This window comes from Microtus pennsylvanicus, chromosome 1 (assembly GCF_037038515.1).
Source record: "Microtus pennsylvanicus isolate mMicPen1 chromosome 1, mMicPen1.hap1, whole genome shotgun sequence".
Taxonomy (NCBI): Eukaryota; Metazoa; Chordata; class Mammalia; order Rodentia; family Cricetidae; genus Microtus; species Microtus pennsylvanicus.
Window position 1 is genome coordinate 71844949 of NC_134579.1, and position 25685 is coordinate 71870633.

Consider the following 25685-nt stretch of genomic DNA (forward strand, 5'->3'; position numbering starts at 1 on the left):
TAGGAAAAGGCTACCATTCACTTGCCAAGGCCTTCTCCACTGGCTCCCAGGAAGAATCAACAGAGACTGTGTTCTCTAGGTCCACCTGAGAAGGGCTGGGGATAAAACACCAATCACTGGGAGGAAGAACGGGAGAGGGGTTGGCAGAAGGGAAGGGAGCACACCACTTCAAAGGGCATTCCTGAGGAGAAGCCGTGCAGAGCAGCAAAGAACACACTGCCCCACACCTCCCACCTCCAACTCCAAAAACAGGGAACGAAGGGCTGGCGAGGACTGGTAATCAGCTTGTCTGCCTGGGGCCTGATGTGTGGGAGGGGAACAGTTTGGTCAGGGCCACCACTGCTGTGAAGGCCGAGAGGAGCTTTCAGAAGCAGGGAGCCTGTCTATCCTAAGTGTGCAACCGCCCTCACACCCCTCAGGGTTGATCCCCCTCTCTTTGTATGCCTGGCCCTGCTGCATCCTGGGGGAGCTCTGCCTCTCTCTCACACAGCTCGCCTCATTTCTGGTAGGTGTAATGTCATGGCACGGGGTTGGGGAAACAAGAAGGGTTTTGTTTCTCTTGAGCTTGACGGCTTCCTGTCACCAAAATGTCTTAGCGAAGAGTTAGCTGCCAGCAGGGGCAGGTTCCTAGAGAACCTAGAAGCTAGAGTAGGAAGGGGAATTTGCAGAGGGTCAGCTCTGGCCGTGATGAATACGATGGACCAAACATGCCCTTGCTTTTATCTCTAAGTGATCCTCTGGAGAAAAGAACGGTGGTGACAGCTAGGGAGTGAGGAAAGCCCAGCAGAACAGAAAAGGTGGCTGGGTGGCACTGAGATACACTGAGCGCAAGTTCTAGCTTAGCAGTATGCATGGTGACCAGGAGCAGGCTTTTAAGACGCGAGCCCTACTCTCCACCATTGCCTCCTGCCTGGGGCACAGCAGTTTCTCCAGCTTCTCTTCACCCTTCCAGACCTGGAGCAGAATTAGCCAGCCCTCCTAAAACAGGTTACAGCAATAGCGATTACCTGACAGGTTGCTTCATGGGTTTGCAGCTCCAGAGAGAGCATGGATGATGAAGGTGCCTGAGGAAGGTGATGGTTTCTTCCCAGTGTGCCTCCTACTGGCTGGCGTCTAGTTGGGTATAATCCTCCAATACTCCTTACCTAGTCATGCACTAAACATCTGGTAAGCAGTCACTGTTCTCGGCCAGGGCTTGTACAGAACTGTCTAACTTATATATCCCTTTCAGAGGAGCACACAATCAGTCTCTCTTGACCCCTGAACTTGTGGTGCTCGGAGGGAGCGACTGGGAACACTGTACCAGCCCAGGGATCTGTGACAGAAACAGTCACAGATGAGTATGCCAAAGATCCGGCTTCTGGTTCGTCCCACCCCTAGTGGGCAGGGGCAAGTCATGGAATGTCCTGAGCACCGGTAGCATAAGCAGGCCCAGGTCCTCTGAGGATTTTCTGATTTGAGTGTTCTGTGTTGATTCTAGGCCATTCCATCTTCCAGAGGATGCGGGAGGGAGATCATGAATGGGTAGGCATGAATTCAGTCATCATTTCTTCCTAAAGTCTCACATTCTGTCCTCATCCTGTGGCACTCAGCACTGCTGACCACATATTACAGTCATTCCAGCACCTGTGCCTGTATAGACTGAATACTGAGCCTCTGCCTGACTCAGAGTGAATGATCCATTGGTGACCAGCACCGCAGCAGGCCATCCCTTTGATGGACCGGCGGGGAAGTCAGCATCTATTCGAATATCTATCAGGAATGGTTCAGGAGACGGAAATGAAATGAACCATTCTCATTCTCACCCAGAAGCTCTGAAGGGAGTCCGAGAATGTGTAGTGACTTACTGTATTTATCCAGAACGGCATCCATGGGTTTCACAAGGCAGGAACCGAGTCAAATTAAAGAGATCCAGGAGCAGGAAATTCCAAGGGGTTTCAGGCAGAAAAGCAGAGCTAGGATTTTAACAGTTGAAGAAAGCAGTGGCCTGTGGAGCTTGCTCAGGAAAAAAAAGGGGGTCTATGGGGACAGGATGCATAGTTGCACCTTAACAGATAACAAGAAAAAATGGCAGATGGACTGAGGGTTTGAAGTGGCTCCACGTCTAGGCTGTAGTGGTTTACAGAGAAGATTCTGAGTCCCAAAGGTCCCAGAAAGCACATAAGACTGACTAACTGGACTGTAGCAACATTGTTTCTGTATTAATTATATATATTTAAGCTTCTATCTATATTCCCTGGGGTTCACTAGAGTTTCTTTTCTGTATGTGTGTTATCTTGTATAATACAGGAGATCAGTCACGCACAAGCGGCTCTCAACTCTCCCATGGGCAATTAGACACCAAGGAAAATTTTTAAGTAGGAAATCAGTCTTCTCAGGGTTGTGCTTCAGGAAAATCAGCCTGACGGGGCTGGGTACAACAGATGGGAGGAGTGACCGAAGGAAGCGGGAGCAAGGATGCCTTCAAGAGGCGTTGTATGGGCTGGAGGGATGGCTCAGCAGTTTAGAGACTTGTTGCTGTTACAGAAGACCCAGGTTTTATTCCCAGTTTCCGCATGGCGATTCATAACCATCTGTGGCTCATAGCTCTAGTTCCAGGAGTTCCGATGCCTTCTTATTACCTCCCTAAGTACCAGGCATGCATGCAATGAACATGTGTACACGCAGACAAAACACTCGTGCACAGAAAATAAAATATTTTTTTATAAATTACAAAAGAGAGGCATTGCAATGGTCTAGCTAAAAATCACATGAAACTGAAGTCAGACTCTGGTGATGATGGAACGAGAGGGAATGGAACTGGAAAGGAGGTGTGTTAGGTGCTGTAAAGAGAGAAGAACCAGTTCCAGGTTACTGAGGGGTCAAAGCTGACTTTGGAATATTGACATTGGCTTTAGCAGAAATGGCAATCAGGAATAGGATCCTAACTAAAGAGGGTGCCAGAGAGGTTTCAAGAGCTTCTGGCTGAAGGTAACACTGAAGCTGGACGAGCGTCCCACGCCTGAGACCAAGGGTGGGGATTTGACTGAGTGGCATGGTCACGCCCACTCCCGTATGTATCCCCAGCAGACTCCATATCTAACACAAAGGGACTCCCACAGCCAGGCTTGTTGATACACTATTTATAACAGTCAGAGACTAGGACTAGCCTAGATGTCCATCAACAGAAGAACGGTAATAAAAATGTTGCATATGCGTACAATAGAATCTTACTCAGCTATAAAGAAAAATGATGTTATGAAATCTGTAGGAAAATGGATGGACCTAGAAAACATTACGTTATGTGAAGCAACACAAACTCACAAAGACAAATTCCACGGTCCCTCTGATATGCAAATCCAAACTTTAGTGTTTGTTTGTTTGTATAGAAATAAGGGATTTTAGATTGGTTTAGACTATGAAACATGATCGCAGACCATAAGAGAGGAAAAAGAGCTGATGAGAAAGACAGTAGAGAAAAGCAAAAGGAGTCACGTGACATGAGAGGAGGGGGTGGAAGTACACACAGGAAGAATGGGGGACGATGGGAGAACAAAGAAGAAAGAAAAACAAAAACAATTTTATTTGAAAAATGCTAGGTGTGATGGTTCACACCTTTAATCCTAGCACTCAGGAGGCAGAGGCAGGTGGATCTCTGAGTTCGAGGCCAGCCTGGTCTACAGAGTGAGTTCCAGGACAGTCAGGGCTACACAGAGAAACTGTGTCTCAAAAAAAAAAAAAAGAAAGAAAGAAAGAAAGATTTTTACATGCTAGTAACCAAATAAAAAATAAGTTTAAGCAGACATATCAGCCCCCTGCTTTTCTAGACACTAGACATCTCTCTGGTGGCTGGTTTTGAGGACTTCATACTGGTGGCTTGGCACTTCTCAAACTGATCTTTTCCAGTCACCTTTAAGCTTTGTTGTTTTGTCTGTTTGTTCCCCACTGCTAATTTGTTTAGTTAAACTTTTTGTTTGGTTTGGTGACAGAGTCTCTCTATGTAGCCCTGGCTGTCTTGGAACTCACTATGTAGACCAGGCTGGCCTTGAGCTCAGCTGTGTCTGCCTCCCAAGGGCTGGGATTAAAGGTGTGAACCCCCACAGCCTGCCATTAAACTTTCTTTTTAAGACCTTCTTTTTCAGAAACACTTCATTCTGATCGTTTCCATCTGGTGCTAGCTTAAAACTGTCACACTGTCATTTAAATCAGTACTTGTCAGTTATGCAAAGGATAAGGCAAAGGAACTTTCGACATCAAAGAAAGAATTGCAACGTCATTAGCAAAGATTCAGTTGAACCAAAATAGGGAATAAGAAGCATCAAAATAAAATCTCAGCGTGCAAAGTAGCTTCAAGAAGAGAAGGGAAAATTCTCCAGGGAGCTGAGATGAGAACCTTACCAAAGAGACAAATACACTTAAGACCTCCAGGGAAGCAGGCTCCCCGGCAAGAGGTAGGAACCCCAACAGACTTGAGGGCAAGGGGAAAGGAAGGCCAGTGTGGTCTCTTTGGAGAAATTAAAGGGGAAGGAGAAGATTCCCTTGGAATGTGTTCACAGGTAGCAGACAGTGAGGGCAGGAGCACAAAGGGCGGCACATGGGTAACGCTGGAAAGGGAATGAAATCACTCTGTCGCTGGGTCCAGGAAAAGAGCAGAAGAGACAATCTGAAGTAATGATACTGCAGAGACAGAGAGAGGCAGAAAGAGAATCAGAGACTTGGGACAGAAAAGGGACACAGAGAGCAGGATAGCGGGCACAAAAAAAAATGTCAATCAACCGTGGGCTGGGTTCTTTTAAGCTGAAAATTAAATAAATGAGGAAGTAAGTGGTCTGTGTCCAACCGCATCAGGCTTCTTCCACAGTGCAAAAGAGATCTCTAGGACCGCCCTGGACTTAGCAGAGATTTGGTTGCGAGTTCCCAGCGGAGCCCACACCTGACTCTACACATTCAAGTCAGCTCCTGCTTCCAGGAAGGCTTGCTGAATCCCCAGAACGTGAAAGGGGTTACATGCTTATCAGCATTTTTCAGAGAGCACCAAGGAGGTTTCCAGAAAGGGATGCTATTCTCCTGCCTGTTATTATTCAAAGGCCAGCACAGCAGCAGTTGGGGCAGCGCTTCTTCTGCAAATGGTTTCCAGGAGCATCTGTGACTTGATGAAGCTCCAGCGCCAGGGATGAGAGCTCAAGCCAGGGATGACTCACGGCAAACTGTCGTTGTTGTTAGTGAGTGCTTGCTGAGGGCTGTGGCTCTCTCTGGCATGGCTACTCGAAGCCTGGGACCAGATGCCAGGCAGTATCGAGATGGTCGCAACAGGGACAGGGTCTTCTGTCCTTAGCTTCCTGTTTTTCTGGATGTCTAAAGCCTTCACAATAGCATGTTTTGGGACACAGCTGAGCCCAAACACACACAATTCCGTCTCATCTTGGGATCTGTGTAGAGAAGGTGAACATTATGAAAACACTGTGGGGTGATGGAACCTGTCCTTCCTTCCCCAACCTCTTCCCCAACTTTCCAAGGCCTGAACTCAAGAATCACAGAGGTGGTTATAATCACCAGAGAACCTTTCTTTCCATGCTATTTTCTTCTGCATTCTTCTTCATCGTCACCAGAATTTCAAAGCAGTGACAGAGTCTTTGCTCCATAGACCCATGACCTTCACATGAGCCTAGGCAAAGGCAGATAGATCCCCGGAGCTCTCCATTTGTGAACCCCACTTTTTAGACATGCTGTTGGGAATCCTTTGAGAAAGCCATACTTACATACAATGCGCCTTCAACGTATTCAGCACCTGCCCCTCTCACCCCTTTCCGGCCTCAGTATCCTCTTCTCATTGATGACCCACCAAGCCCAGCTTTGCTGCCCACATACGCATGTGTGTAGGACCATCCACTGAAGCATGGTAGACCTACCAGGGACCACACCCTTGATGAGACTTGACTCTTTCCCACAAGTCGATAACTCTCCATCGCTCCTCCGTTAGCTGGGAGGATGCCTAAGTCCACCTCCTCTCGATGGTGGAGCGCTAACTGGCTTGATCCACTCTGGGGCTTGTGCAGGTGACTCCAGCTGCTGAGAGAATGAGGGTAGCAGTCCTGAAACATCTGAAAAGCATTGTTGCACTGGGGTCCACCCTTACCATCTGTTTACCCCTTCGTTCATAGCAGTCTCTGAGCCTGGGGAGTATATCACCCCTCCTTTTAATCCCAATTGAGACCAAACCAGGCCTTCTTTGTGCCTAATGGTCAGCCACCATGTTACCTCTGTCTGTGTCCCATCCCTTCCCCCGTCCCTCTGTCTCCCGGAGTTTTCATTCCTGCTCCCCACCTACCCCTTCACTTCCGTGCCTTTCACTTCACCTGCCTCACCTGCCATCGCCATCGCCCTCGTCCCTTTCCTCCTCCATTCCTGTCCCCTTCCCTCCCTCTATTGACTTCTCTCTTCTTGCCCTTCTCAGCCCATTAGCTATGATGTCTTCAAGCTGTTCATGAGGGCATACCTGGAGGTGGACCTTCCTCTGCCACTGAGCACACACCTCTTCCTGGCCTTCAGCCAGAAGCCCAGACAGGAGACACCTGACCACCCAAAGGAGGGGGCCAGCAGTAGTGAGCCCAATGTCTCAGGTACAAGGACCAGCTTTCCCCAAGATGGGAGGATGCTGAGCATCTGTAACCCCTGGCCACAGGCATAGGCAGCACACTAGCGGGGAACCTGAGCCTAGGAAGCGGGAGGGAGACCAAGGGTCAGGGGCTCCTCTCTTTTAGACCCTCAGAGCCTCTGTCTGGTTAGTCCTTCAGCAAGTGGAATAAAAAGGGGATGAATTTATCACTCAGAGTCAGAGGATAGGATGGGTCAAGAGGGGAACACAAACTAACACATGGTAGAAAAATAAGAGCCTCCCAAGAAGGCTTTCGTCCATGGTTAGAGACATTCAGCGCATGTCCCAGCTAGAACTAACCAGGGACTGTCAGAGGAGGGGAAGTCATGGCCACTGTCTTAATGGAGTTTCAGAGAGCATGAGCCAAGCTGAGAATTATTGTAGGACACAAACACAACCTCCATGAACCAGAGCCCCTGGGATGGTCCCCTACGTGCCCCCCTAAGGGTCTGGAAAGCGTGAACTGGTCTTTACGTCTTCTTCTTGTTCCCTAGATTGTAATGCGGATAACGCTGCCAAAGCAGATGAGGCCTGCGCTCCCGACACTGGTAAGACATTGGGACGTGAGGTTTGGGGGGGTGTCTTAGTTAGGGTCCTTATTTCTGTGTAGAGACACCATGGCGGCGGCAGCTCTTATAAAGGAAAACATTTCATTGGGGCTGGCTTATATAGTCCACGATCATCATAGTGAGAAGCAAGGCAGCATGCAGGCAGAAGGTACGGAACAAGTGAAGCATGGTTAATAAAAACTCAGGGTCAGTAACGGGGTTCAACCTGAAGATCTAAAAAGCAAAACAGCCAGCCACTGGCTCTGACCTTAACCTCAGTCTGAAATGGCGATCCTGCCTCCAGGAATCTCAGAATGAGACTGTGTGTTGAGAGCTGTCTCCTCCCATTTTATAATCCTCTCTAGGGCTGGGATTAAAGGCATGCCCCACCGTGATTAAAGGCATGCACCACCTGGTTTCTATGGCAACTAGTGTGGCTCCTGGGATTACAGGTGCATGTCATTGTGCCTACTGGGATTAAAGGTGTGTGTTACCATAACCTGGTCTGTAAGGCTGACCAATGGGGCTGTTTTACTCTCAGATCTTCAGGCAGCCTTTATTTATGAAAAGACAATTGAAATGCCACTATAAAGAAGGAACTGGGAGTTCTACATCTTGATCCGCAGGCAGCAGGAGACTGCGTCCCACATTGAGCGTAGCTTGAGCGTATGAAACCTCAGAGCCCACCCCCACAGCGATACACTTCCTCCAACAAGACCACACCTCCTCATAGTGCCACTCCTGTGATTCTATGGAGCCACCACAGAGGAGGAGGAACAAGATGGCCAGCTGGCTTTTTACCCACACAGTGGAGGGATTCTAAGGCTCACTGAAGGTTCTTACCTCCCTGGTCCCGGAACAGAACAGGTCAAGGCTTGGGGCAGGTTGCCAGATGTTTACTTCTGACAAGTTGCTTGCTAGAGATGAGGAGGAGCCTTCACAGGAAGCATGGGAGTGGGTGGGAGTCTGAGTGCCAAGACCTGGCCCTCAGGCAGAAGTATAACTTATTCTACTCTCTACCAATGGGCGGCTGGAGTGGGTAGGGCAAGTATGTAAGAGTATGTCCTGCTGGGCCAACAAACAATGTTCATGAGGGCCTGGAGCGATGCCCCAGCAGTCAAGAGCACTGGCCACTCTTGCAAAGGACTCAGGTGGGAATCTCAGGGCCCAGGTAGCAGCTCACAATGGTCTGCGACACTCGGATGCCCTCTTCTTGCCTCCATAGGCACCAGGCATGCAAGTGGTACACAGACATACATGCATTAAAAATGTCCATACATATAAAATTAAATTAAATTTTAATTTTAAAACAGAAATATCTGTGTCGTTTTTTGAACAAGTTGGAGAGTTTCTAATAATTACCAAAAGATGCCGGAAGAAATTGGTTTTGAAGATCTGGTTTCTAGGTACCTGCTTACTTCATTTTCCTCTGACCTTCAGATTTATACTGCTTCACACAAAGGAGCCAAGGAAACCGTTGTGGGGCTAGGGATTCAATCCAGACCTGTGCAACCTCAATTCCCTGCTCTCTTTCTGTACAGAACGAGGTAGCCAAGCTGCCGGGTAGGTCGCTCCTTGCAAAAGTGCCATTTTAGTTAGTTCCTGGTGGAGCTGCTGTAGCACCTATGGTCTGTTGACCACCTCTGGTACAGCAGATCTGGAATCTTCCCTGACACGTTTATCAGTGAGAAGCCTTTCTCTATGTGCTTGACAAACCCAGGTACTGGAAGAGGTAACACTCACCATCCGTGACATTTACTTTCATGTCCAATAAAAATGTCCTGGTCACTCCCCATCTTAACTAGATCAAGCGATAGAACATGTTGGCTAAAAATCTGGACCGCATTCCCAGCTCAGACACTATCTAGCAGAGAGCTGTGGGCGTGTTTGAGCAATATCTGTGTTGCTGGCCCCTCTGTAAAACGGGAGGATAGTGAGTATTGTTATGCAGGTTGAACGAGTTAGCAGCTGTTCAAAGGCTCAGAACAGTTCCTGACCCACAGTAAATCTTCAATAATATCAGGAGTAAACCCCACCCTAGATGAACGTTCTCTACTTAGATCATTACAATCAGCCAGACTATCCTGGAGGCCACAGCTTCTGTCTCCTGGCAAGCCAGCTTGGCATGCTGTTCGGATGGGAAGTCATTTGGGGACCATGCACTGTGATCCTAAGGTTTCAAATGCAAAGGCTCGGAGAGGCAGACCCTGCTGTACGGGATCGTACTGTTGAGACAGTTTATACATACACAAGCATGAAGTCCAGCTCTTGGGAGGAACACTGAGGAGAAAGACTGCGGTTCCATCGTATTTTTAAATGTGTGTCAGATGAAATGGCTACAAGGTAGGACAGCTGAAAGAGACCAGAGACAGTTTCAGCACAGCCTGGGAGGAAAGCCTCTTCAAGTGAATATTAGCTATAATCCTGATCTTTCTCTTTTCCTGTACCAAGAGAGAAGCCAGAACCATTATAGGGCTTTCAGTGTTTGGTAGAAGCATTGGTAAGTCAGTTAGTTGGGGTTTGTCATGTTGTTTTGAAATTCACTATGGAGCTGGATGTTGTGATGTTTATATATGCTGGTAGTCCCAACTTCTCAGGAAGCGGAGGTGAGAGGATCACTTGAGCCCATGAGTTCAAGGCCAGCCTAGGCCACTCGGAGACTCCACCTCAAAAGAAAAGCGAGGGGCCACAGAGGTTAAGAGCACTTGCTGATCTTCTAGGGAACATGAGTTCACTTCCACCCCCCTCCTCAGGTGGCTGTAACCTGGCTTTAGGGGATCAGAGGCCAGAACAGGAACACACACTCATGAGCACATAGCCACACACACACACACACACACACACACTATACATAATTGAAAATAATAAAAGTCAATCTTTTTTTAAGAGGCAGGGGAAAAGAGAGTGAGACCAGAGGGAGAAGAGAAAAGTAACCCTACACACAGAACTCAGAACATACTCTGGAAAGAGAAAGCTACGGAGGCAGCTCATGGCACTCCAGAGAGCAAGCATGAAGGGAACCGGGCCTTCCTGGTGCCTTCGACGATAGCCATAGGGAAAGACAGCTCAAAGTTGTCTCATTCACTCCTGCCGGCCCCCATCAGCTATGCTAGTCCAGGGCCCGGCGGGGCGATGAACTGAATGCACAAGTGAGTCTTACATCTTACACAGAGTGACAGATGATCAAATCCTGGCACAAAGCATCCGCCCAGCAAGAAGGAAGGAGAACGTTTTTAAACTTGCAACAAGGAGGCATGCTGCCCCAACTTCTTTTACCCAGGCACTGGGCACGTCCAGAGAAATCTTCAGGTTGCATTTCATGACCTAAGGCCCAAAACAATCTAACAGGGTTTGCTTCAGTGGATGAGGAGACAGTATCCAAGAACACACAGAGGGGAGGTCATGTGATCCGAGGGCAGCTGGTCAGTGACGTAGTGGAGATGGACATTCCCAGCTCACTCACAGTAGCTCTGTCATTCTGAGTCTCGGGGACTTGCCATGCGCCGTTCATCTGCTTATGGTAAAGGAAAACATCAAGCCCTGTGGGCTAAACCATGAAAAGGCAATTATCTGAAGTGCGATTCAGTGAGGTTTTTTTTTCAACTGGAGATTTAAAAAGTAATCCATTTGCTGCTAGGTTCCCTTCAATAGATGGCTTAATTAATGCCCCTGTTTACAAAATAATAATAAATAAAATAATAAATAAAAATAAGAATTAGAACCAGGCAGAAGCTTCACAGAGAACCCCTTCCTTCAGTAGGCAAGCCCTGGGCTCACTTGCAATCTGGCCATCTCTGGAAAACCCTAGACTTTTCTTGTCCAAGTAGACACCATAAAATGCTAGATCCTGACTGACATAGCCTCCACCAATCACACCCTTCTGTTCTCAGATGTAACACAGCCCATCTCAAGTCATTCCTTCCCAGAGCAGGGCAGAAGAAAGAGTCTTGCGCAGAGTGCAGGCATTGACTCCAAGTCCTCCAGAGTTCCTGTCATGGTGCCGGTTCACAATATGAAAAGGAAGAGTTCTGGTCCTTGGGGTTTTATTTGGTTTCCCAATCTGTTGAGATTTTTCAGGAACCCACAATGTTGACTCTCTAAAGGAAATACCCTGCTTTTTCCGTCTTTCCAGTTATAAAAGTAGTATACTCATACTGGAGACAATATGAAGAATAATCCTCAAGCCCCCCCCAAAAAAGAAACAGCAACAATAAGATATTAAAGATTGGCGGTTGTCAGAGTAAACGGCAAAGAGTTGACTCGCCAAGCACAGAAGAGCTGCAGGGTGGTGAGATCCCTCCTCACAACATCACAGCGATGGACATGTGTCCAAATCCTTTGTTCAGATGGTGGAATACACCATTCCAAGAGTGAGCGCTACCATGGGCTGTGGGTGATAATGACAGGCTGAGGCAGGACCACAGTTATGACAAACACAGCACTCTTTGTGGCATGTTGATCATGGAGGTACCTACATACCAAATTGTCTACAGGGTATGTGAACTAAATCTCTGTACCTTCTCCTAGTTTTGCTATAAATCTAAACTACTCTTTAACAAGTTTCATCTTTAAAAAGGAAAATTGAGCTCAACTATATTTGCAGTTAAATGTCTATGATTTCATAGTTTTTCTCCAATAGGTTTCTTACATGATTGCGATTAGGCTATATATAATTTTAAAGTTAGGATCGCTTTCCACTCAACATTATAGTCACAAACATCCCTGTCACTCAAGACTTGGGGTGAACCTCAGTTTTGATGCAATGGTCTCTTTTGAGAGGTTCAAACAAGAACAGGTTGAATCCAGCGCAAGCCCAGTCAGTGCTAGAGTCCCCAGAGTCTCCCTTCTGCAGCACTGCCCAGCTGGACGTCAACAGGTACTGCAGAGACAGTGGGCGAAGGCAGGGTGGGCAGGTGCAGCCTGCCCTCGGTGAAGGTGCTTACACCAGGGCGGGCGCTGGATGAGAGCGGATGACTGGAGGTTTGGGGATTTCCTGTGTGGGAGCATGAGAAGGAAGGATGCTAACGGGATCATCGGTGTCTAGAACCTCCCTGCAGGAGTAAACTAAACCTGGTTATGAACCAGAACTGTGACTCATGATCTGCCCAGAACTCTAATGACTGGACCATCTTCAGGAAGAAGTACTACTCTTACATAGCTCAGCTGAACCGTAGCTGGCATAAATGACACACGTTTGAAATATAAAATCGAAAACTTCTGAAATATGCGTGCATCTATAGAAGCCAGTAGGACACCAAGAGAATGAGTGCATCCACCATCCAGCATGAAGTCCTTTCTCCAGCCCTGCCCCACCCCAAGCAGCCTGTGATCTGCCTTCTGTCGCTATGACTGTCGCTGCCCCATCTGCACTCTGTGTGAACAGAACCGTGCACTGTTTCCTTTCTTAGCTCTTATATCTGTTTTTTCCAGCATGATCAGTTTGATATTTAACTGTGTATATTGTCAACATATTTTGTTTGTTAATTAATATTCTAACATATAGAGTTTCTATAATTAGTTCACTTGTTGGAACAGGGACGTTTGGTTAGTTTCCAGTTTGGGATTATTGCAAACAAACTTGTAAATATTCTTTTATAAGTCTTGGTAGGGAGAACTTCCATTCCCCCTCAGCAAAGACCTTGGAATGGAATACCAGGTATCACGTAGCAGGCACCGTGCACGTCAGTTCAAAGGAAATTGCCGAGCTCGTACCAAGACCATTGGGCTATTTACATACCTGGCTGCACATAGGCCCCTGCCGCTCAGTCCTTCATCGACATCGTCATTTCTCCTTGCTCTAACACACAAAGAGCGGCGTCTCACTGTGGTCTGGGATTGCATTTTCCTGGTGACTTCCTGTCATCTGCTCAGTAGACTAAGGGTCATCTATGAATCATCCTTAAAAAACATTCAAAGTTTTTGTTTTACCCACTGATCCTCTCCCTGGCGCTAACAGTGTCTTCCATAGAACAAAATTTTTTAGTATTTTGAAAGAATTATTGACTCCGTGAGTTCGAGACCAGCCTGATCTAAAAAATGAGTTCCAGAAACCAAAAGCAACACAGAGAAATCCTGTCTCAAAAAACCAAAATAATAATAATAATAATAATTTATTTTACTTTATGTGAACTGTGCCTGTATGGATGTTTTGCCTGCATATATGTATTGTACCATTCTCATGTCTGGTGCCTATGGAGGTCAGAAGAGGGCATCACACCTATAGCTTGGGTAATCATGGTTGTGAATCACCACGTGGATGCTGGAAACCAAACCTGAATCCTCTGGAGGAGTAAGAAACGCTTTTAGCCCCTATATCCAAATTTTTTTATTTTTTATGAAACGCAGTTCAGTGCGGTTTGTCTTGTGGCTGATCTTTGCTCTTGTGTCTTAGCAATCTGCTGAACTCAAAATCAGAAAGAACGGTATTTTAACACCATCTAATCTTGAAGGGTCTAATCCTTTAACATGGTATCTATTTTATTTACGTCTCTGCTAACTTCTATCTGATATATTAACATTGTGCAACCTTTGCATCTGTGTTCATAAAGAATGTTGACATGCACCCTCTTGTGATGTCTCTGATTTGGGCAGTGCAGCAATGTTGCTCTTCTTCCGTGGGTTGGGTAGGATTCTTGTCCTTTAAATCTTTCTTGGAGAATTTGTATAACATCCTTAGCAATGCTGCTCTTCTTCCGTGGGTTGGGTAGAATTCTTGTCCTTTAAATTTTTCTTGGAGAATTTGTATAACATCCTTAGCAGTTCTTCTTCAATGCCGAGTACAGTATAGACAGTTTTTGTATTTCACCGAATATCTTTATGCTTGTTTGGGGCGAAGTAAGAGTCTCTGGAAATAGTCACAAGTGTTTCCATACCATTAAACCTCTAGAGCTGCTGCTACCTCGCTGTTGAGGCAGTTTTTGGGGGTCCTCAATGGTAACGTGGATTCTAGGGCCTTCTACCCCATTGCTGAGAATGACCATTCATTCTGACTTTTCTTTTTGATCCAGAGTTTGTCCCTCGTGTCCTGCTTCTTCCCCTACTCCCATCCCAACCCTAACCATCCCATTCCCCAGCCTCTGGCAGTTTCCTCGCCAGGGAGGAACAAGTCCCACTCGGTTATAGAACTGAAGGTGACCTGTACATATCTGTGGGTGGCTGTCCGTCTGTCTAGGCTCTACTCTGGGCTCCGACCTCTTCCTCAACTCACAGAGAATGCCAGGATCTGCCAGAGTGCCCCCTCCCCCACCCTGGTACAACATGGAAACTTCTTCCAAATGCTAAGACGCTAACCGGCATCTCGTCTCTCATTTGCCTCCCATTTCCTCAGGGGCCCTACTTGAAATATAACATCCCATAAGCATTTGCTACTGCGCAGGTACCAGCTGAGCCAGGTGGGACAATACATCTGGTCTGGTGTTACTCTGAGGTATAGACAAAGTGGAAGCCATTGATGGTGTTCCAATGGATGAATAGCCTAAGCACACAGATGTAACTTGGGGCATTAGGGACTCCCCAGTACAAAGGACTATGTTCTCATTTGTTTTCCACATTTCTGGATGAATTCCCGTGCCATTTCTTCCAGGGATAATTTTAGTAGTTTGGTTGCAGAAGTAATTTCATCTCAATCTCTCCCACCTCACTATTTCTCTTGTTATCTCATTCAAATTCTTTTTACCACTTCCGGGTCACCTTAGAAGCTTTCCGGCCTTACTTAATAGAGGTTATGTCTTCCCGCAGCTCCAGTGTCTTGTCCAATAGAACATTACCTTCAGACCTCTGGCCCTCTGAGACTTCTGGGTGAAGCTTTCTCTTCCCCTGTCTTCTGTCTTCCATTCTGGGTTTTGTCGGCTCTGCCGTGGTCTCTGCATGGTCCCTCTGTAATGCAGAGACCTCGCATCTCCTCTACAGTCAGTCTGAATGACAGCTAACTCCTTTCTAACTCACAGCCCATGCTGCGGGACAGGGCGGACCTTCTCTCTCAGCTCTGCTGTCCCAGGGTGGAATGTTCCCTCCCATCGTGTGGCTCTGTGCTTCTCTGAATAGTGTGAGGTGCCAGAAGGCACTGCCATCGAGGCTGCCTCCACCTTTGTTCATGCTGACAGCGCTCACTGCTTGTTGGCATCATGGTGCCTCCATGGCCTTGCCCACTGGCAAGGGTTCTGTTCAGCCCCTAGTCAGTTGTGTCCTGTGGGTTGTGCATACGCCTATGAAAAGAGTTCTCATGGGTATGAAAGTAGCCAAGCCGCGGAGAGAAAGAACAAAGTACCTGAGGAAATCGTCTTCGCATAGTGAAATGAAACCCCTCTTGTTCTCACTGATAACGAATTTTGTACTTCTGAAGCTTTTCCTCGTGGAGCATTTCGGCATTTCCTTGGCAAATAGTTAAGGTTTCCTGGTTTCTGAAAATGGGATTGTCAGGGTTTTCCTTTTGGATATCAGTCTCTTCATTTGTCCTTAACTATATTTTCAGAAATGAATTATGAGATACCACATCCTCGCATGGCTCCAGGGACTGACCTACTTGGGGCAGTGAGGGAATGAAGAAAAGACAGATGCAGAGGTGCAGAGAAGCTAGGATTAGGCTGTCTAGGCTCTGATGGGGAAGCCACAGCAACCCAGAAGCTTTGCCAAGTGTTTGTCATCTACAGTTAAACAAGGAAGCGGGGTTATTGCACAGCAGCTGATCAAGGGGGTGGGGTCATTACCTCAGATAAACAAGGAGACAGGACTATTACATACAGCTGAACAAGGAGACAGGCTTCACTAACTCAGTAGATGCGCTCTCTGTAGGGTAGCAATCTCCAAGAGGTGAACACAGTGGATGGACGACAGGGAACATCTTCTGCACGCACTATGAACATCCATGTATGAACTAGTTCTGCATGCACTGTGAGCATCAACACATGAACTAGTTCTGCACACACTATGAGCATCCACATATAAACTAGTTCTGCATGCACTATGAGCATCCACGTATGAACTAGTTCTGCACGCACTATGAGCATCCACGTATGAACTAGTTCTGCACGCACTATGAGCATCCACGTATAAACTAGTTCTGCACGCACTATGAGCATCCACGTATGAACTAGTTCTGCACGCACTATGAGCATCCACATATGAACTAGTTCTGCACACGCTATGAGCATCCACGTATGAACTAGTTCTGCACACGCTATGAGCATCCACGTATGAACTAGTTCTGCACGCACTGTGAGCATCCACGTATGAACTAGTTCTGCACGCACTGTGAGCATCCACGTATGAACTAGTTCTGCACACACTGTGAGCATCCACAGCTAGAGAAAGGCTCTGCACTGCCATGGGTCTGAGGCACTGGTCCTTGACACTGTTGCCTCAAGTCAACAGCGCACATCTATTATCTGGGGACGCCACATTGACTAAAGGCCTCTTCAGGTCCCCTGCTAAGGAAGGGTAGGAATGTGGTGAAAGCCCACCCAGAATTACTTCTGCAAATGAAGTATTGAGCGCAATATGGTGAGTGACATTTATCTGTCCACTGTGTTATCACCAGGACACACTGTCGTCTTTCCTGGAAACTCAGAGAATGGCTAAACTTTCTGCAAGGACATGCAGTCCCAAATGGATCAAAAAATGAAGCCATTCATAGAAAACAGTTACAGCCTGGATTTCTGTGACCATGCCATATCATATGCATTAATTATATTTTTCTAACACCCCTAGAACATTCTCTCCTCAACCATGGAGAAGCTGGGACCATAAGGAGGGTTAAAGTTTACTGACGTGAAGGTCCTTAGATGCTCTCCTTTTGTCTTTCAGAATCAAAGATGGAAAAGACACAAGCACCGCCTAAAGACCTAGAGACCGTGACCCCATGGGAGGATCCTGATGCTCTGTCTTCAAGCCCAGATGCTCCCGTGGTGTACCTGAAGGATGTCGTGTGTTACTTGTCCCTGCTGGAGACGGGGAGACCTCAGGATAAGCTAGAATGTAAGCGCTCACCTGCCTAGGGCCTCAGCTTCTTCCCCGAGGAAGACCAAGGTTCCTGCCCATCATTTCTCACACGCTGGAGATGCACCTGGGCCCCGGGGAGGTTTCTCTGACTCTTTACTAGCGGTGACAACAACATGTCCTAGAATCTACCCAGGACACAGCGCCAGCCTTGAAGTTGGGAAGGGCATCTGAGACCTTGGCCATTTGAAAGAGAGAGAGATTGCTAGCAAGGTCTCAAGACTGCTTTGTCTGGCAGGGCCTTCTGGATGCCTCTAAGTAGAAAGCTGCTGCTTCACCCTGATAATATTTTTTTTTAAGAAAAGATACTCAACATCTGCTCTTCCCCTATGTGAGCCCAGAACTCCGTAACTATAGGATGTCCTCCTCCTTTCCCTCTCTCCCTGTTCTTTACCATTACTTTATTGTATTTTATGTCATTTATTTTAGGACAGGCTTTCTCTATGTAACCCTTGCTATCCTGGAACTCACTATGCAGACCAGGATGCCTTGAATTCCCAGAGAATGGCTGGCCTCTGCCTCCCAAGTACTGGTATTAAAGGCCTATGCCTGCATACCAGGACAGCCCTCCCTGCTCTGCCTTCCTCCCTTCCTGTCTTCCTCCCTTCCTTCCCTTCCCACTTCCTTCTTACCTTCTTCCTCTCTTCCTCCTTCCATCCCTCCTTCCCTCCCTCCCTTCACCATCTTTCTTTCCCTGATCTCTAATAAGCCTCAATCTTGGTAGAGTTTATTTCCATCTCTCCATTCATCCCTATGCTCGAGCTCTTTGCTCAGCAGGAGAGTTAGGTTTGGTTTCGTGGTGCTTCAAAGTCAGTTTCAAACATACCTTCAGATGCTGGGGATGGTGGCACATGCCTGTGGTGAATCTCTGAATTCAAGGAAAGCCTGCTCGACATAGTGAGTTCAAGGCCAGCCAAGGCTGTGTAGTGAGACCCTGTCTCAAATATAATATTATTGAATTATTGAATATATATTATTCAATATATATTATTGAATATGTATATATATTAAATATAAAACCAAACATGCCTTCAGGAGCACAGTATGAGCTAGGCAGATAGAGCCTGTGGCCTTGAAGAACTGTTCCAGATTGCTCTCCTGACCTCTAGAGTCATCGGCATGCTTTTCTGAGCGGGTAAAAGGACCCTGTTACAGAACTCATCTTATATCTGCCTCTCTTGGGAACTCAAGTAGCAGAAAAATAATAAATTTTGTAGTAAAAGTCAAAATTCAGTTAATAAGACTAGTCAACAAAGATTATTACCAAGAGAAGAATGCCAAAGGTTAACTCTGCCAACCCCGAACTGACAAACTGGCTCCTTTGCTAAGCTTAAACTCTCTCCTAGGCTGGGGGAGTTCGGGATGCAAGTCTCCAGTGCTAGCTTGGTCAAATGTAGCAGATTTCTTTTCTGTTCTGGCTAAAGTTAAAAATGAAATTATCGAATGATTTGCAACAGTCAGGAGGGCTTTGCATCTTAGGCATTGTGTGTGTTGATCGCCAAGGTGGATGCATCAATTCTTCATGTCACTGCCACTCAGACTGACTTTTGCCAACAGAAAGAGAGAACAATTATGCTTTGTTTTTTTCAATATACAGACTTTTTTTTTCTTCTCGCATGCATTACATCCTGACCACAGTCTCCCCTCCCTCCACTCCTCCCAGTTGCCTCCCCCTCTCCCTCTCCACCAGACCCCCTCCTCCTCTGGTACCCTTCAAAACAGAGCAGGCCTCCCAGGGACATCAACTGAGCACAGCATAATAAGTTACAATAAGATTAAGCATAGCCCCTCACAGCAAGGCTGGATGAGGCAAGCCAGTAGGAGGGAAAGAGTCCCTGGGGCAGAGACATCTCATTCTCACTGCTAGGGATCCCACAAGAACACCAAAGTAAACAACCATAACATATATGCAGAGGATCTGACTCAGACCTGGGATAGTTGCTTCAGTCTCTGTGCATTCCTATGAGCTCTGCTTAAGTGATTCTGTGGACCATCTTCTCGTGGTGTCCTAGATCCCTCTGACTCCTACAGTCTTTCCTCTCCCCGGCTCCTGCCAGTGTTTGGCTGTGGGTCTCTGCATCTGTTTCCACCAGTTGCTGACACCTCTGATGACAACTGAGCTAGGTGCTGATCTGTGAGCACAGCAGGATGTCATCAGTAATCATGTTATTGATTTCTTTTCCAGTCATGTTTGGTTCTGTCTCGGGTCTCTAGGCTATCCAGGCTCTGGCTCCTGGCCATCCAGGCAGTGTCAGACATGGGCTTTCTCTCTTGGCATGGGCCTCAAGTTGGACCAGTCATGAGATGGCCACTCCCACAAGTTCTGTGACACCATTTCCCAGTACATCTTACAGGCAGGACATATTGTAGGCTGGTTTTGTGACTGGTTTGATGCCCCAGTCCTACTGCCAGAAGTCTTGCCTAGTTACAGAAGATGGCCCGTTGAGGCTCTGTATCCCTCATTACTAGGAGTCTTCTCATAGACTTCAGGGGGTTCCCACAGCACTATGTTTCCACAGTGACCTCCAAATGCCCCCCAATTCCAGTTGTCTCTCCCAGTACTCTCCCTGCATTCCCCCACATACACACTTCCTGATCACTCCTGTTCCTGTCCTCACCCACCCAAAAACTCTCTTCCCAAGGAGAGCCTCCTTGGTATCTAGCCTCTCTGGGTCTATGACTATCCTTTACAGCTAATATCCACTTATGAGTGAGTACATACCATGTTTGTCTTTCTGGATCTGGGTTGCCTCATTCAGGATAAATTTTTATAGTTCTATCCATTTTCCTGCAGATTTTATGATGCCATCCTTTTTCACAGCTGAGTAATATGCCATTGTGTAAATGTACTACATTTTCTTTATTCTTTGGTTGAGGGGCATCTAGGTTGTTTTCAGTTTCTGACTATTATAAAGAAAGTTCCTGTGAGCATAGTCAAGTGAGTGTCATTGTGGTAGGTTGGAGCATCCTTTGGGTATATGCCCAAGAGTAATATAGCTAGGCCTATGGTAGATTGATCCCCAATTTTCTGAGAAACTGCCATATTGATTTCAAAGTGGCTGTATAAGTTTGCACTCCCACCAGCAGTGGAGGAGTGTTCCCCTTACTCCACATCCTCTCCATCATCCAGCATGAGCTGTCACTTGTGGGGTTTTTGATCTTAGCCGTTCTGACAGGTGTAACATGGAACTCAGTTGTTTTGATTTCCATTTCCCTGATGGCTAAGGATGTTGAACATTTCTTTAAGTGTTTCTCCGTCATTTGAGATTCCTCTATTGAGAACTCTGTTTATATCTGTATCATAATTTTAATTGCATTATTTGGTGTTTTGATGTCTAGTTTCTCGAGTTCTTTATATGTTTTAGATTTTATCCCTCTGTCAGATGTGGGGCTGGCAATAAAAATCTTTTCCCAGTCTGTAGACTGTTGCTTTGTCCAATAAAGGTGTTACTTGCCTTACAGGAGCTTTTCAGTTTCAAGAGGTCACACTGATTGGATTATTGATCTTAGTGCCTGAGCTAGCAGTGTTCTGTTCAGGAAGTTATCTCCTGTACCAGTGCGTTCAAGGCTATTTCCCACTAACTCTCCTATTAGGTTCAGTGTATCTGATTGATCCACTTGGACTTGAGTTTTGTGAAGGGTGATAGATATGAATCTATTTGTATTTTTCTACATGCTGATATCCAGTTAGACCAGCACCATTTGTTGAAGATGCTTTCTTTTTTTCCATTGTGTATTTCTGACTTCTTTATCAAAACTCAGGTGTCCAGAAGTATGTATATTTATGTCTGGTCTTTGATTTAATTCCACCGATCAGTCTGTCTGTTTTTATAACAATACCATGCAGTTTTTATTACTATAGTTCTGTAGTACAGCTTTAAATCAGGGTGATGATACCTCCAGAAGTTCTTCAATTAAACAGGATTGTTTTTGCTATCCTGTGTTTTTCCTTCTTCCATATTAAGTTGAGCATTGTTCTTTCATGGTCTGTAAAAAAAAAAATGTTTTGGAGCCAGGTGGTGGTGGTGCACACCTTTAACCCCAGCACTCAGGAGGCAGAGGCGGGCAGATCTCTGTGAGTTCAAGACTAGCCTGGTCTACAAGAGCTAATTCCAGGACAGGCACCAAAGCTACAAAGAAACTTTGTCTCGAAAAAAACAAAAAAAAATTGTTTTGGAATTTTGAGGAGGATTGTGTTGAACCTGTAGACTACTTTTGATAAAAATGGCCATTTTTACCATGTTAATCCTACCAGTCCATGAATGTGGACAATCTTTCCATCTTCTGAGATCTTCTTCAATTTCTTTCTTCAAAACTTGAAGTTTTTGTCATTTACAAGTCTTTTACTTGCTTGGTTGGAGTTACCTCAAGGTATTTTATATTATTTGTGGCTATTGTGAAAGGTGTAATTTCCCTGATTTCTTTCTCAGTCCATTTGTCATTTGTATATAGGAGGGCTACTGATTTTTCTTTGAGTTAATCTTGTATCCAATCACTTCATAAAAGCTGTTTATAGGAGTTACTTGGTAGAATTTGGGGCCTGCTTATATATATTATCATATTATTTGCAAATAATGCTACTTTGGCTTCTTCCTTTCCAATTTGTATCCCCTTGATTTCCTTTTCTTGTCTTATTGCTCTAGTAGAACTCTGAGTGCTGTATTGAATAGATAAGGAGAGAGTGGACAACCTTGTCTTGTTCCTGATTTTAATGGAATTGCTTTGAATTTCTCTCCATTTAATTTGATGTTGGCTATATGCTTGCTGTAAATTGCCTTTATTATGTTTAGATATGTCCCTTTTAACCTTAATCTCTTCAATACTCCTATCATGAAGAAGTGTTGGGTTTTTGTCAAAGGCTTTTTCAGTATCTAATGGGATGATCATGTGGGCTTTTTCTTTTAGTTTGTTTATATGGTGGATTACATTGCTGATTTTCATATATTGAACCATCTCAAGGAGGAAGCCTACTTGATCATAGTGGATGATCTTTTTTATGTGTTCTTGGATTTAGTTCATGTGTATTTTATTGAGTATTTGCACTATGTTCATGAGGGGAGTTGGTCTATAATTCTCTTTCTTTGTTGAATCTTTCTGTGGTTTGGGTATGAGGGTGACTATAGCCTCATAAAATGAATTTGGCAATGTTCCTTCTGTTTCTATTTTGTGTACTAATTTAAGGAATATTAGCATTAACTCTTCTTTGAAAATCTGGTAGAATTCTGTGCCAAAATTATCTAGTTCTGGGCTTTTTTTTTGTTGAGAGACTTTTAATATCTGTTTCTATTTACTTAGGGGTTGTAGATCTATTTAAATGATCTATCTCATTTTTTTTAACTTTGGTAAGTAGTATCTATTGAGAAAATTGTCCATTTCTTTTAGATTTTCCAATTTTTTTGGAGTACAGGTTTTTAAAGTATGACCTAATGATTCTTTGGATTTCCTTGGCATCCGTTGTTGTGTTCCCCCTTTTCATTTCTGATTTTGTTGATTCCCATATTCTCTCTCAGCCTTTTAGTTAGTTTAGGTAAGGGTCTGTCTTGTTAATTTTCTTAAAGAACCAACTCTTAGTTTCATCGACTCTTTGTACTGTTCTTTTTGTCTTTATTTTGTTGATTTCAGTCCTCAGTTTGATTATTTCCTGCCATCTACGCCTCTTTGGTGAGCTTACTTCTTTTTGTTCTTAAGTTTTTAGGTGTGCTATTAAGTTGTTAGTATGATCTCTCTCCAATTTCTTTATGCAAGAACTTAGTGCTATGAACTTTCCTCTTAGCACTGTTTTCATTGTGTCCCATAAATTCAGGTATGTTGTGCATTCATTTTCATTGAATTCTAGGAAGTCTTTAATTTCTTTCTTTATTTCTGCCTTGGCCCAGTTGTCCTTCAGTAGGGAGTTGTTCGGTTTCCATGAGTTTGTAGACTTCCAGTTATTTGCATGGTTGAAATCCAGCTATAATCCATGGTGGGCTGATAGAATGCAAAGAGTTACTTTAGTTTTCTTGCATCTGTTGAGATTTGCTTTGTGACCGAGTATGTGGTCAATTTTGGAAAATGTTCCAGGAGGCACTGAGAAGAAGGTATATTCTTTTGTGTTTGGGTGAAATGTTTTGTAGATATTTGTTAGGTTCATTTGCTTCATAACATCTGTTAGCTCCAGTATTTCTCCATTTAGCTCTGTCTGGATTCCCTGCCCATTGGTGAGAGTGGGATTTTGAAGTCTCCCACTATCGATGTGTGAAGGTCAATGTGTGATTCAAGCTTTCACAGTGTTTCCTTCACAGACATGGGTGCTCTTGCACTTGGGGCATAGATGTTAAGAATTGAAAGATCATCTTTGTGGATTTTCCCTTTAATGAATATGAAGTGTTTTTCTCTGACTCTTTTAATTAATTTTTGTTTGAAGTCTATTTTGTTAATTATTAAAATAGCTACAGCAGCTTGTTACTTAGATCTAATTTGCTTGGAAAATACTTTTCTATCCCTTTACCCTGAGACAACATCTATCTTCGATGTTGAGGTGGGTTTCTGGTATATGTAGCAGAAGAATGGATCCTGGTTTTGCACCCATTCTGTTACTTTGTGGTTTTTTATTGTGGAATTGAGTCCACTGATATTGAGAAATAGCAATGACCAATGGTTGTTAATTCCCATTATTTCGTTGTAGTTGTTGGTTTGGTGATGATAGTGTGTGTGTGTGTGTGTGTGTGTGTGTGTGTGTGTGTGTGTGTGTGTCTTCTTTGGGTTAGAGCAGTATAAGATTATTTCCTGTGTTTTCATGAGTAGAGTTAATCTCCTGAGTTGGAGGTTTCCTTCTAGTACCTTCTGTAAAACCAGATTTGTGACTAAATTGTTTAAATTTGACTTTATCATGGAGTATCTTGTTTTCTCCTATGGTGTTTGAAAGTTTTGCTGGGTATAGTATTCTGGGATGGCATCCATGGTCTTTTAGAATCTATAGGACATCTGTCCAGGCTGTTCTGGGTTTTAGAGTCTCCATTGAGAAGTCATGTTTAATTCTGATAGGTCTGCTTTTATATGTTACTTGGTCTTTTTGCTTTGCAGGTTTTAATATTCTTTCTTTGTTCTATATGTTTAATGTTTTGATTATTATGGTAAGGGGAACTTTCTTTTTTGTTCCAATATATTTGGTGTCCTACATGCTTCCTGTACTTTTATAGACATGTCCTTCTTTAGGTTAGGACAATTTTCTTGTATGATTTTGTTGAAATATGTTCTGGGTCTTTCAGCTGAGATTTGTCTCCTTCTTCTATTCCTATTATTCTTAGGATAATTCCTATTGGTCTTTTCATGGTGTCTCAGATTTCCTAGATGTTTTGTGTCAGGAAGCTTTTAGATTTAACATTTTATTTGACCAGTGTATCTATTTATTCTATCATATCTTTGACTCCTGAGATTCTCTCTTCCATGTCTTGTATTCTGTTGGTGATGCTTGCATCTGTATTTCCTGTTCACTTACCTAATGTAGGAGGTTCTTTTGTTCATTTGTTCCTTTAATTGGGTAATGAATAAAGAAATTGCTTTAGGCCTGACAGGGCAGAACTTAGGTAGGTGGAGAAGACAGAACTGAATGCTGAAAAGAAGGGCAGAGTGGGAGATGCCTTGGATTTTCTGCCTGAGACGGACGTGGGTTAGAATCTTGCCAGTAAGCCACAGTCACATGGCAATACACAGATTAAATTAAGATGTAAAAATTAGCCAATAAGAAACTAGAGCTAATAGCCAAGCAGTGTTTTAATTAATATGGTTTCTGAGTGGTTATTTGGGGGGCTAAGCTAGCCAGGCAGCAGGGATAAACAAGGGACCCCACTCCTTGTAACACTTACCCAGATTTTCCTTTTCCAGAATTCCCTTGGTTTGTGTCTTCTTTATTGCTTCTATTTTCATTTTCAAGTCTTGAACAGTTTTATTAGTTTTCTTCATCTGTCTGTTTTTGCTTGGCTTTCTTTAAGAGAAAATTTTTCTTAAAAATTTTTCTTTCTTTAAGAGAAAATTCTCTTTCTTTAAGAGAAAACTTCACTTATTCCAATTTTTTGGTTGTGTTTTCCGGGATTACTTTAAGGGATTTATTCATTTCCTCTTTAAGGACCTCTATCATCTTCCTCAAGTTGGTTTTAGGTATATCCTTGTGCTTCAACTATGTAGGAATATTCAGGGTTTGCTGTAGTAGGTTGCTGGGCTCTTGTGGTGACATGTTGCCTTGGCTTTTATTGAGTATGTTCTTACATTGGCATCTAGACACCTGGGGTTGGGGTGATTGTAGGTCTAGGTGCCACTTTCTGAGTTTGTCTTTCTTGGGTGGGTGTTTTGATTCTTGGTTTCTGGTCTTCTGGCTGGAGTCCCCACCCACGGTGGCCTCTGGCCAAGCAAGGGGATTCCACTCAAGCTGGGAGCCGGAGTTCCGGCTGCCAGTGTGGCTTCTGGTCCAGCCAAGAGTCCTCCGCTGGAGTTGGAGGCTAGGCTATGGAAACAGAGAGGAAGACGGTTGGGTG

The 25685-nt window shown here is 44.8% G+C and overlaps 1 protein-coding gene across 6 annotated transcripts in view; it reads left to right on the top strand.

Annotated features, from left to right (window-relative positions):
• Positions 1-25685, top strand: part of Dgkg (diacylglycerol kinase gamma) — a 207806-nt gene that overhangs the window by 59045 nt on the left and 123076 nt on the right. For 2 of the 6 annotated variants that reach the window (XM_075967989.1, XM_075967983.1), the window contains exons 4-7: positions 6434-6599; positions 7129-7182; positions 8623-8745; positions 16984-17154. In XM_075967989.1, coding sequence (XP_075824104.1) covers positions 6434-6599; positions 7129-7182; positions 8623-8745; positions 16984-17154 — 514 coding nt within the window. The remainder of the gene's footprint in view (positions 1-6433; positions 6600-7128; positions 7183-8622; positions 8746-16983; positions 17155-25685) is intronic. The other 4 variants (XM_075968003.1, XM_075967997.1, XM_075968007.1 and 1 more) reach the window with 3 other exon arrangements.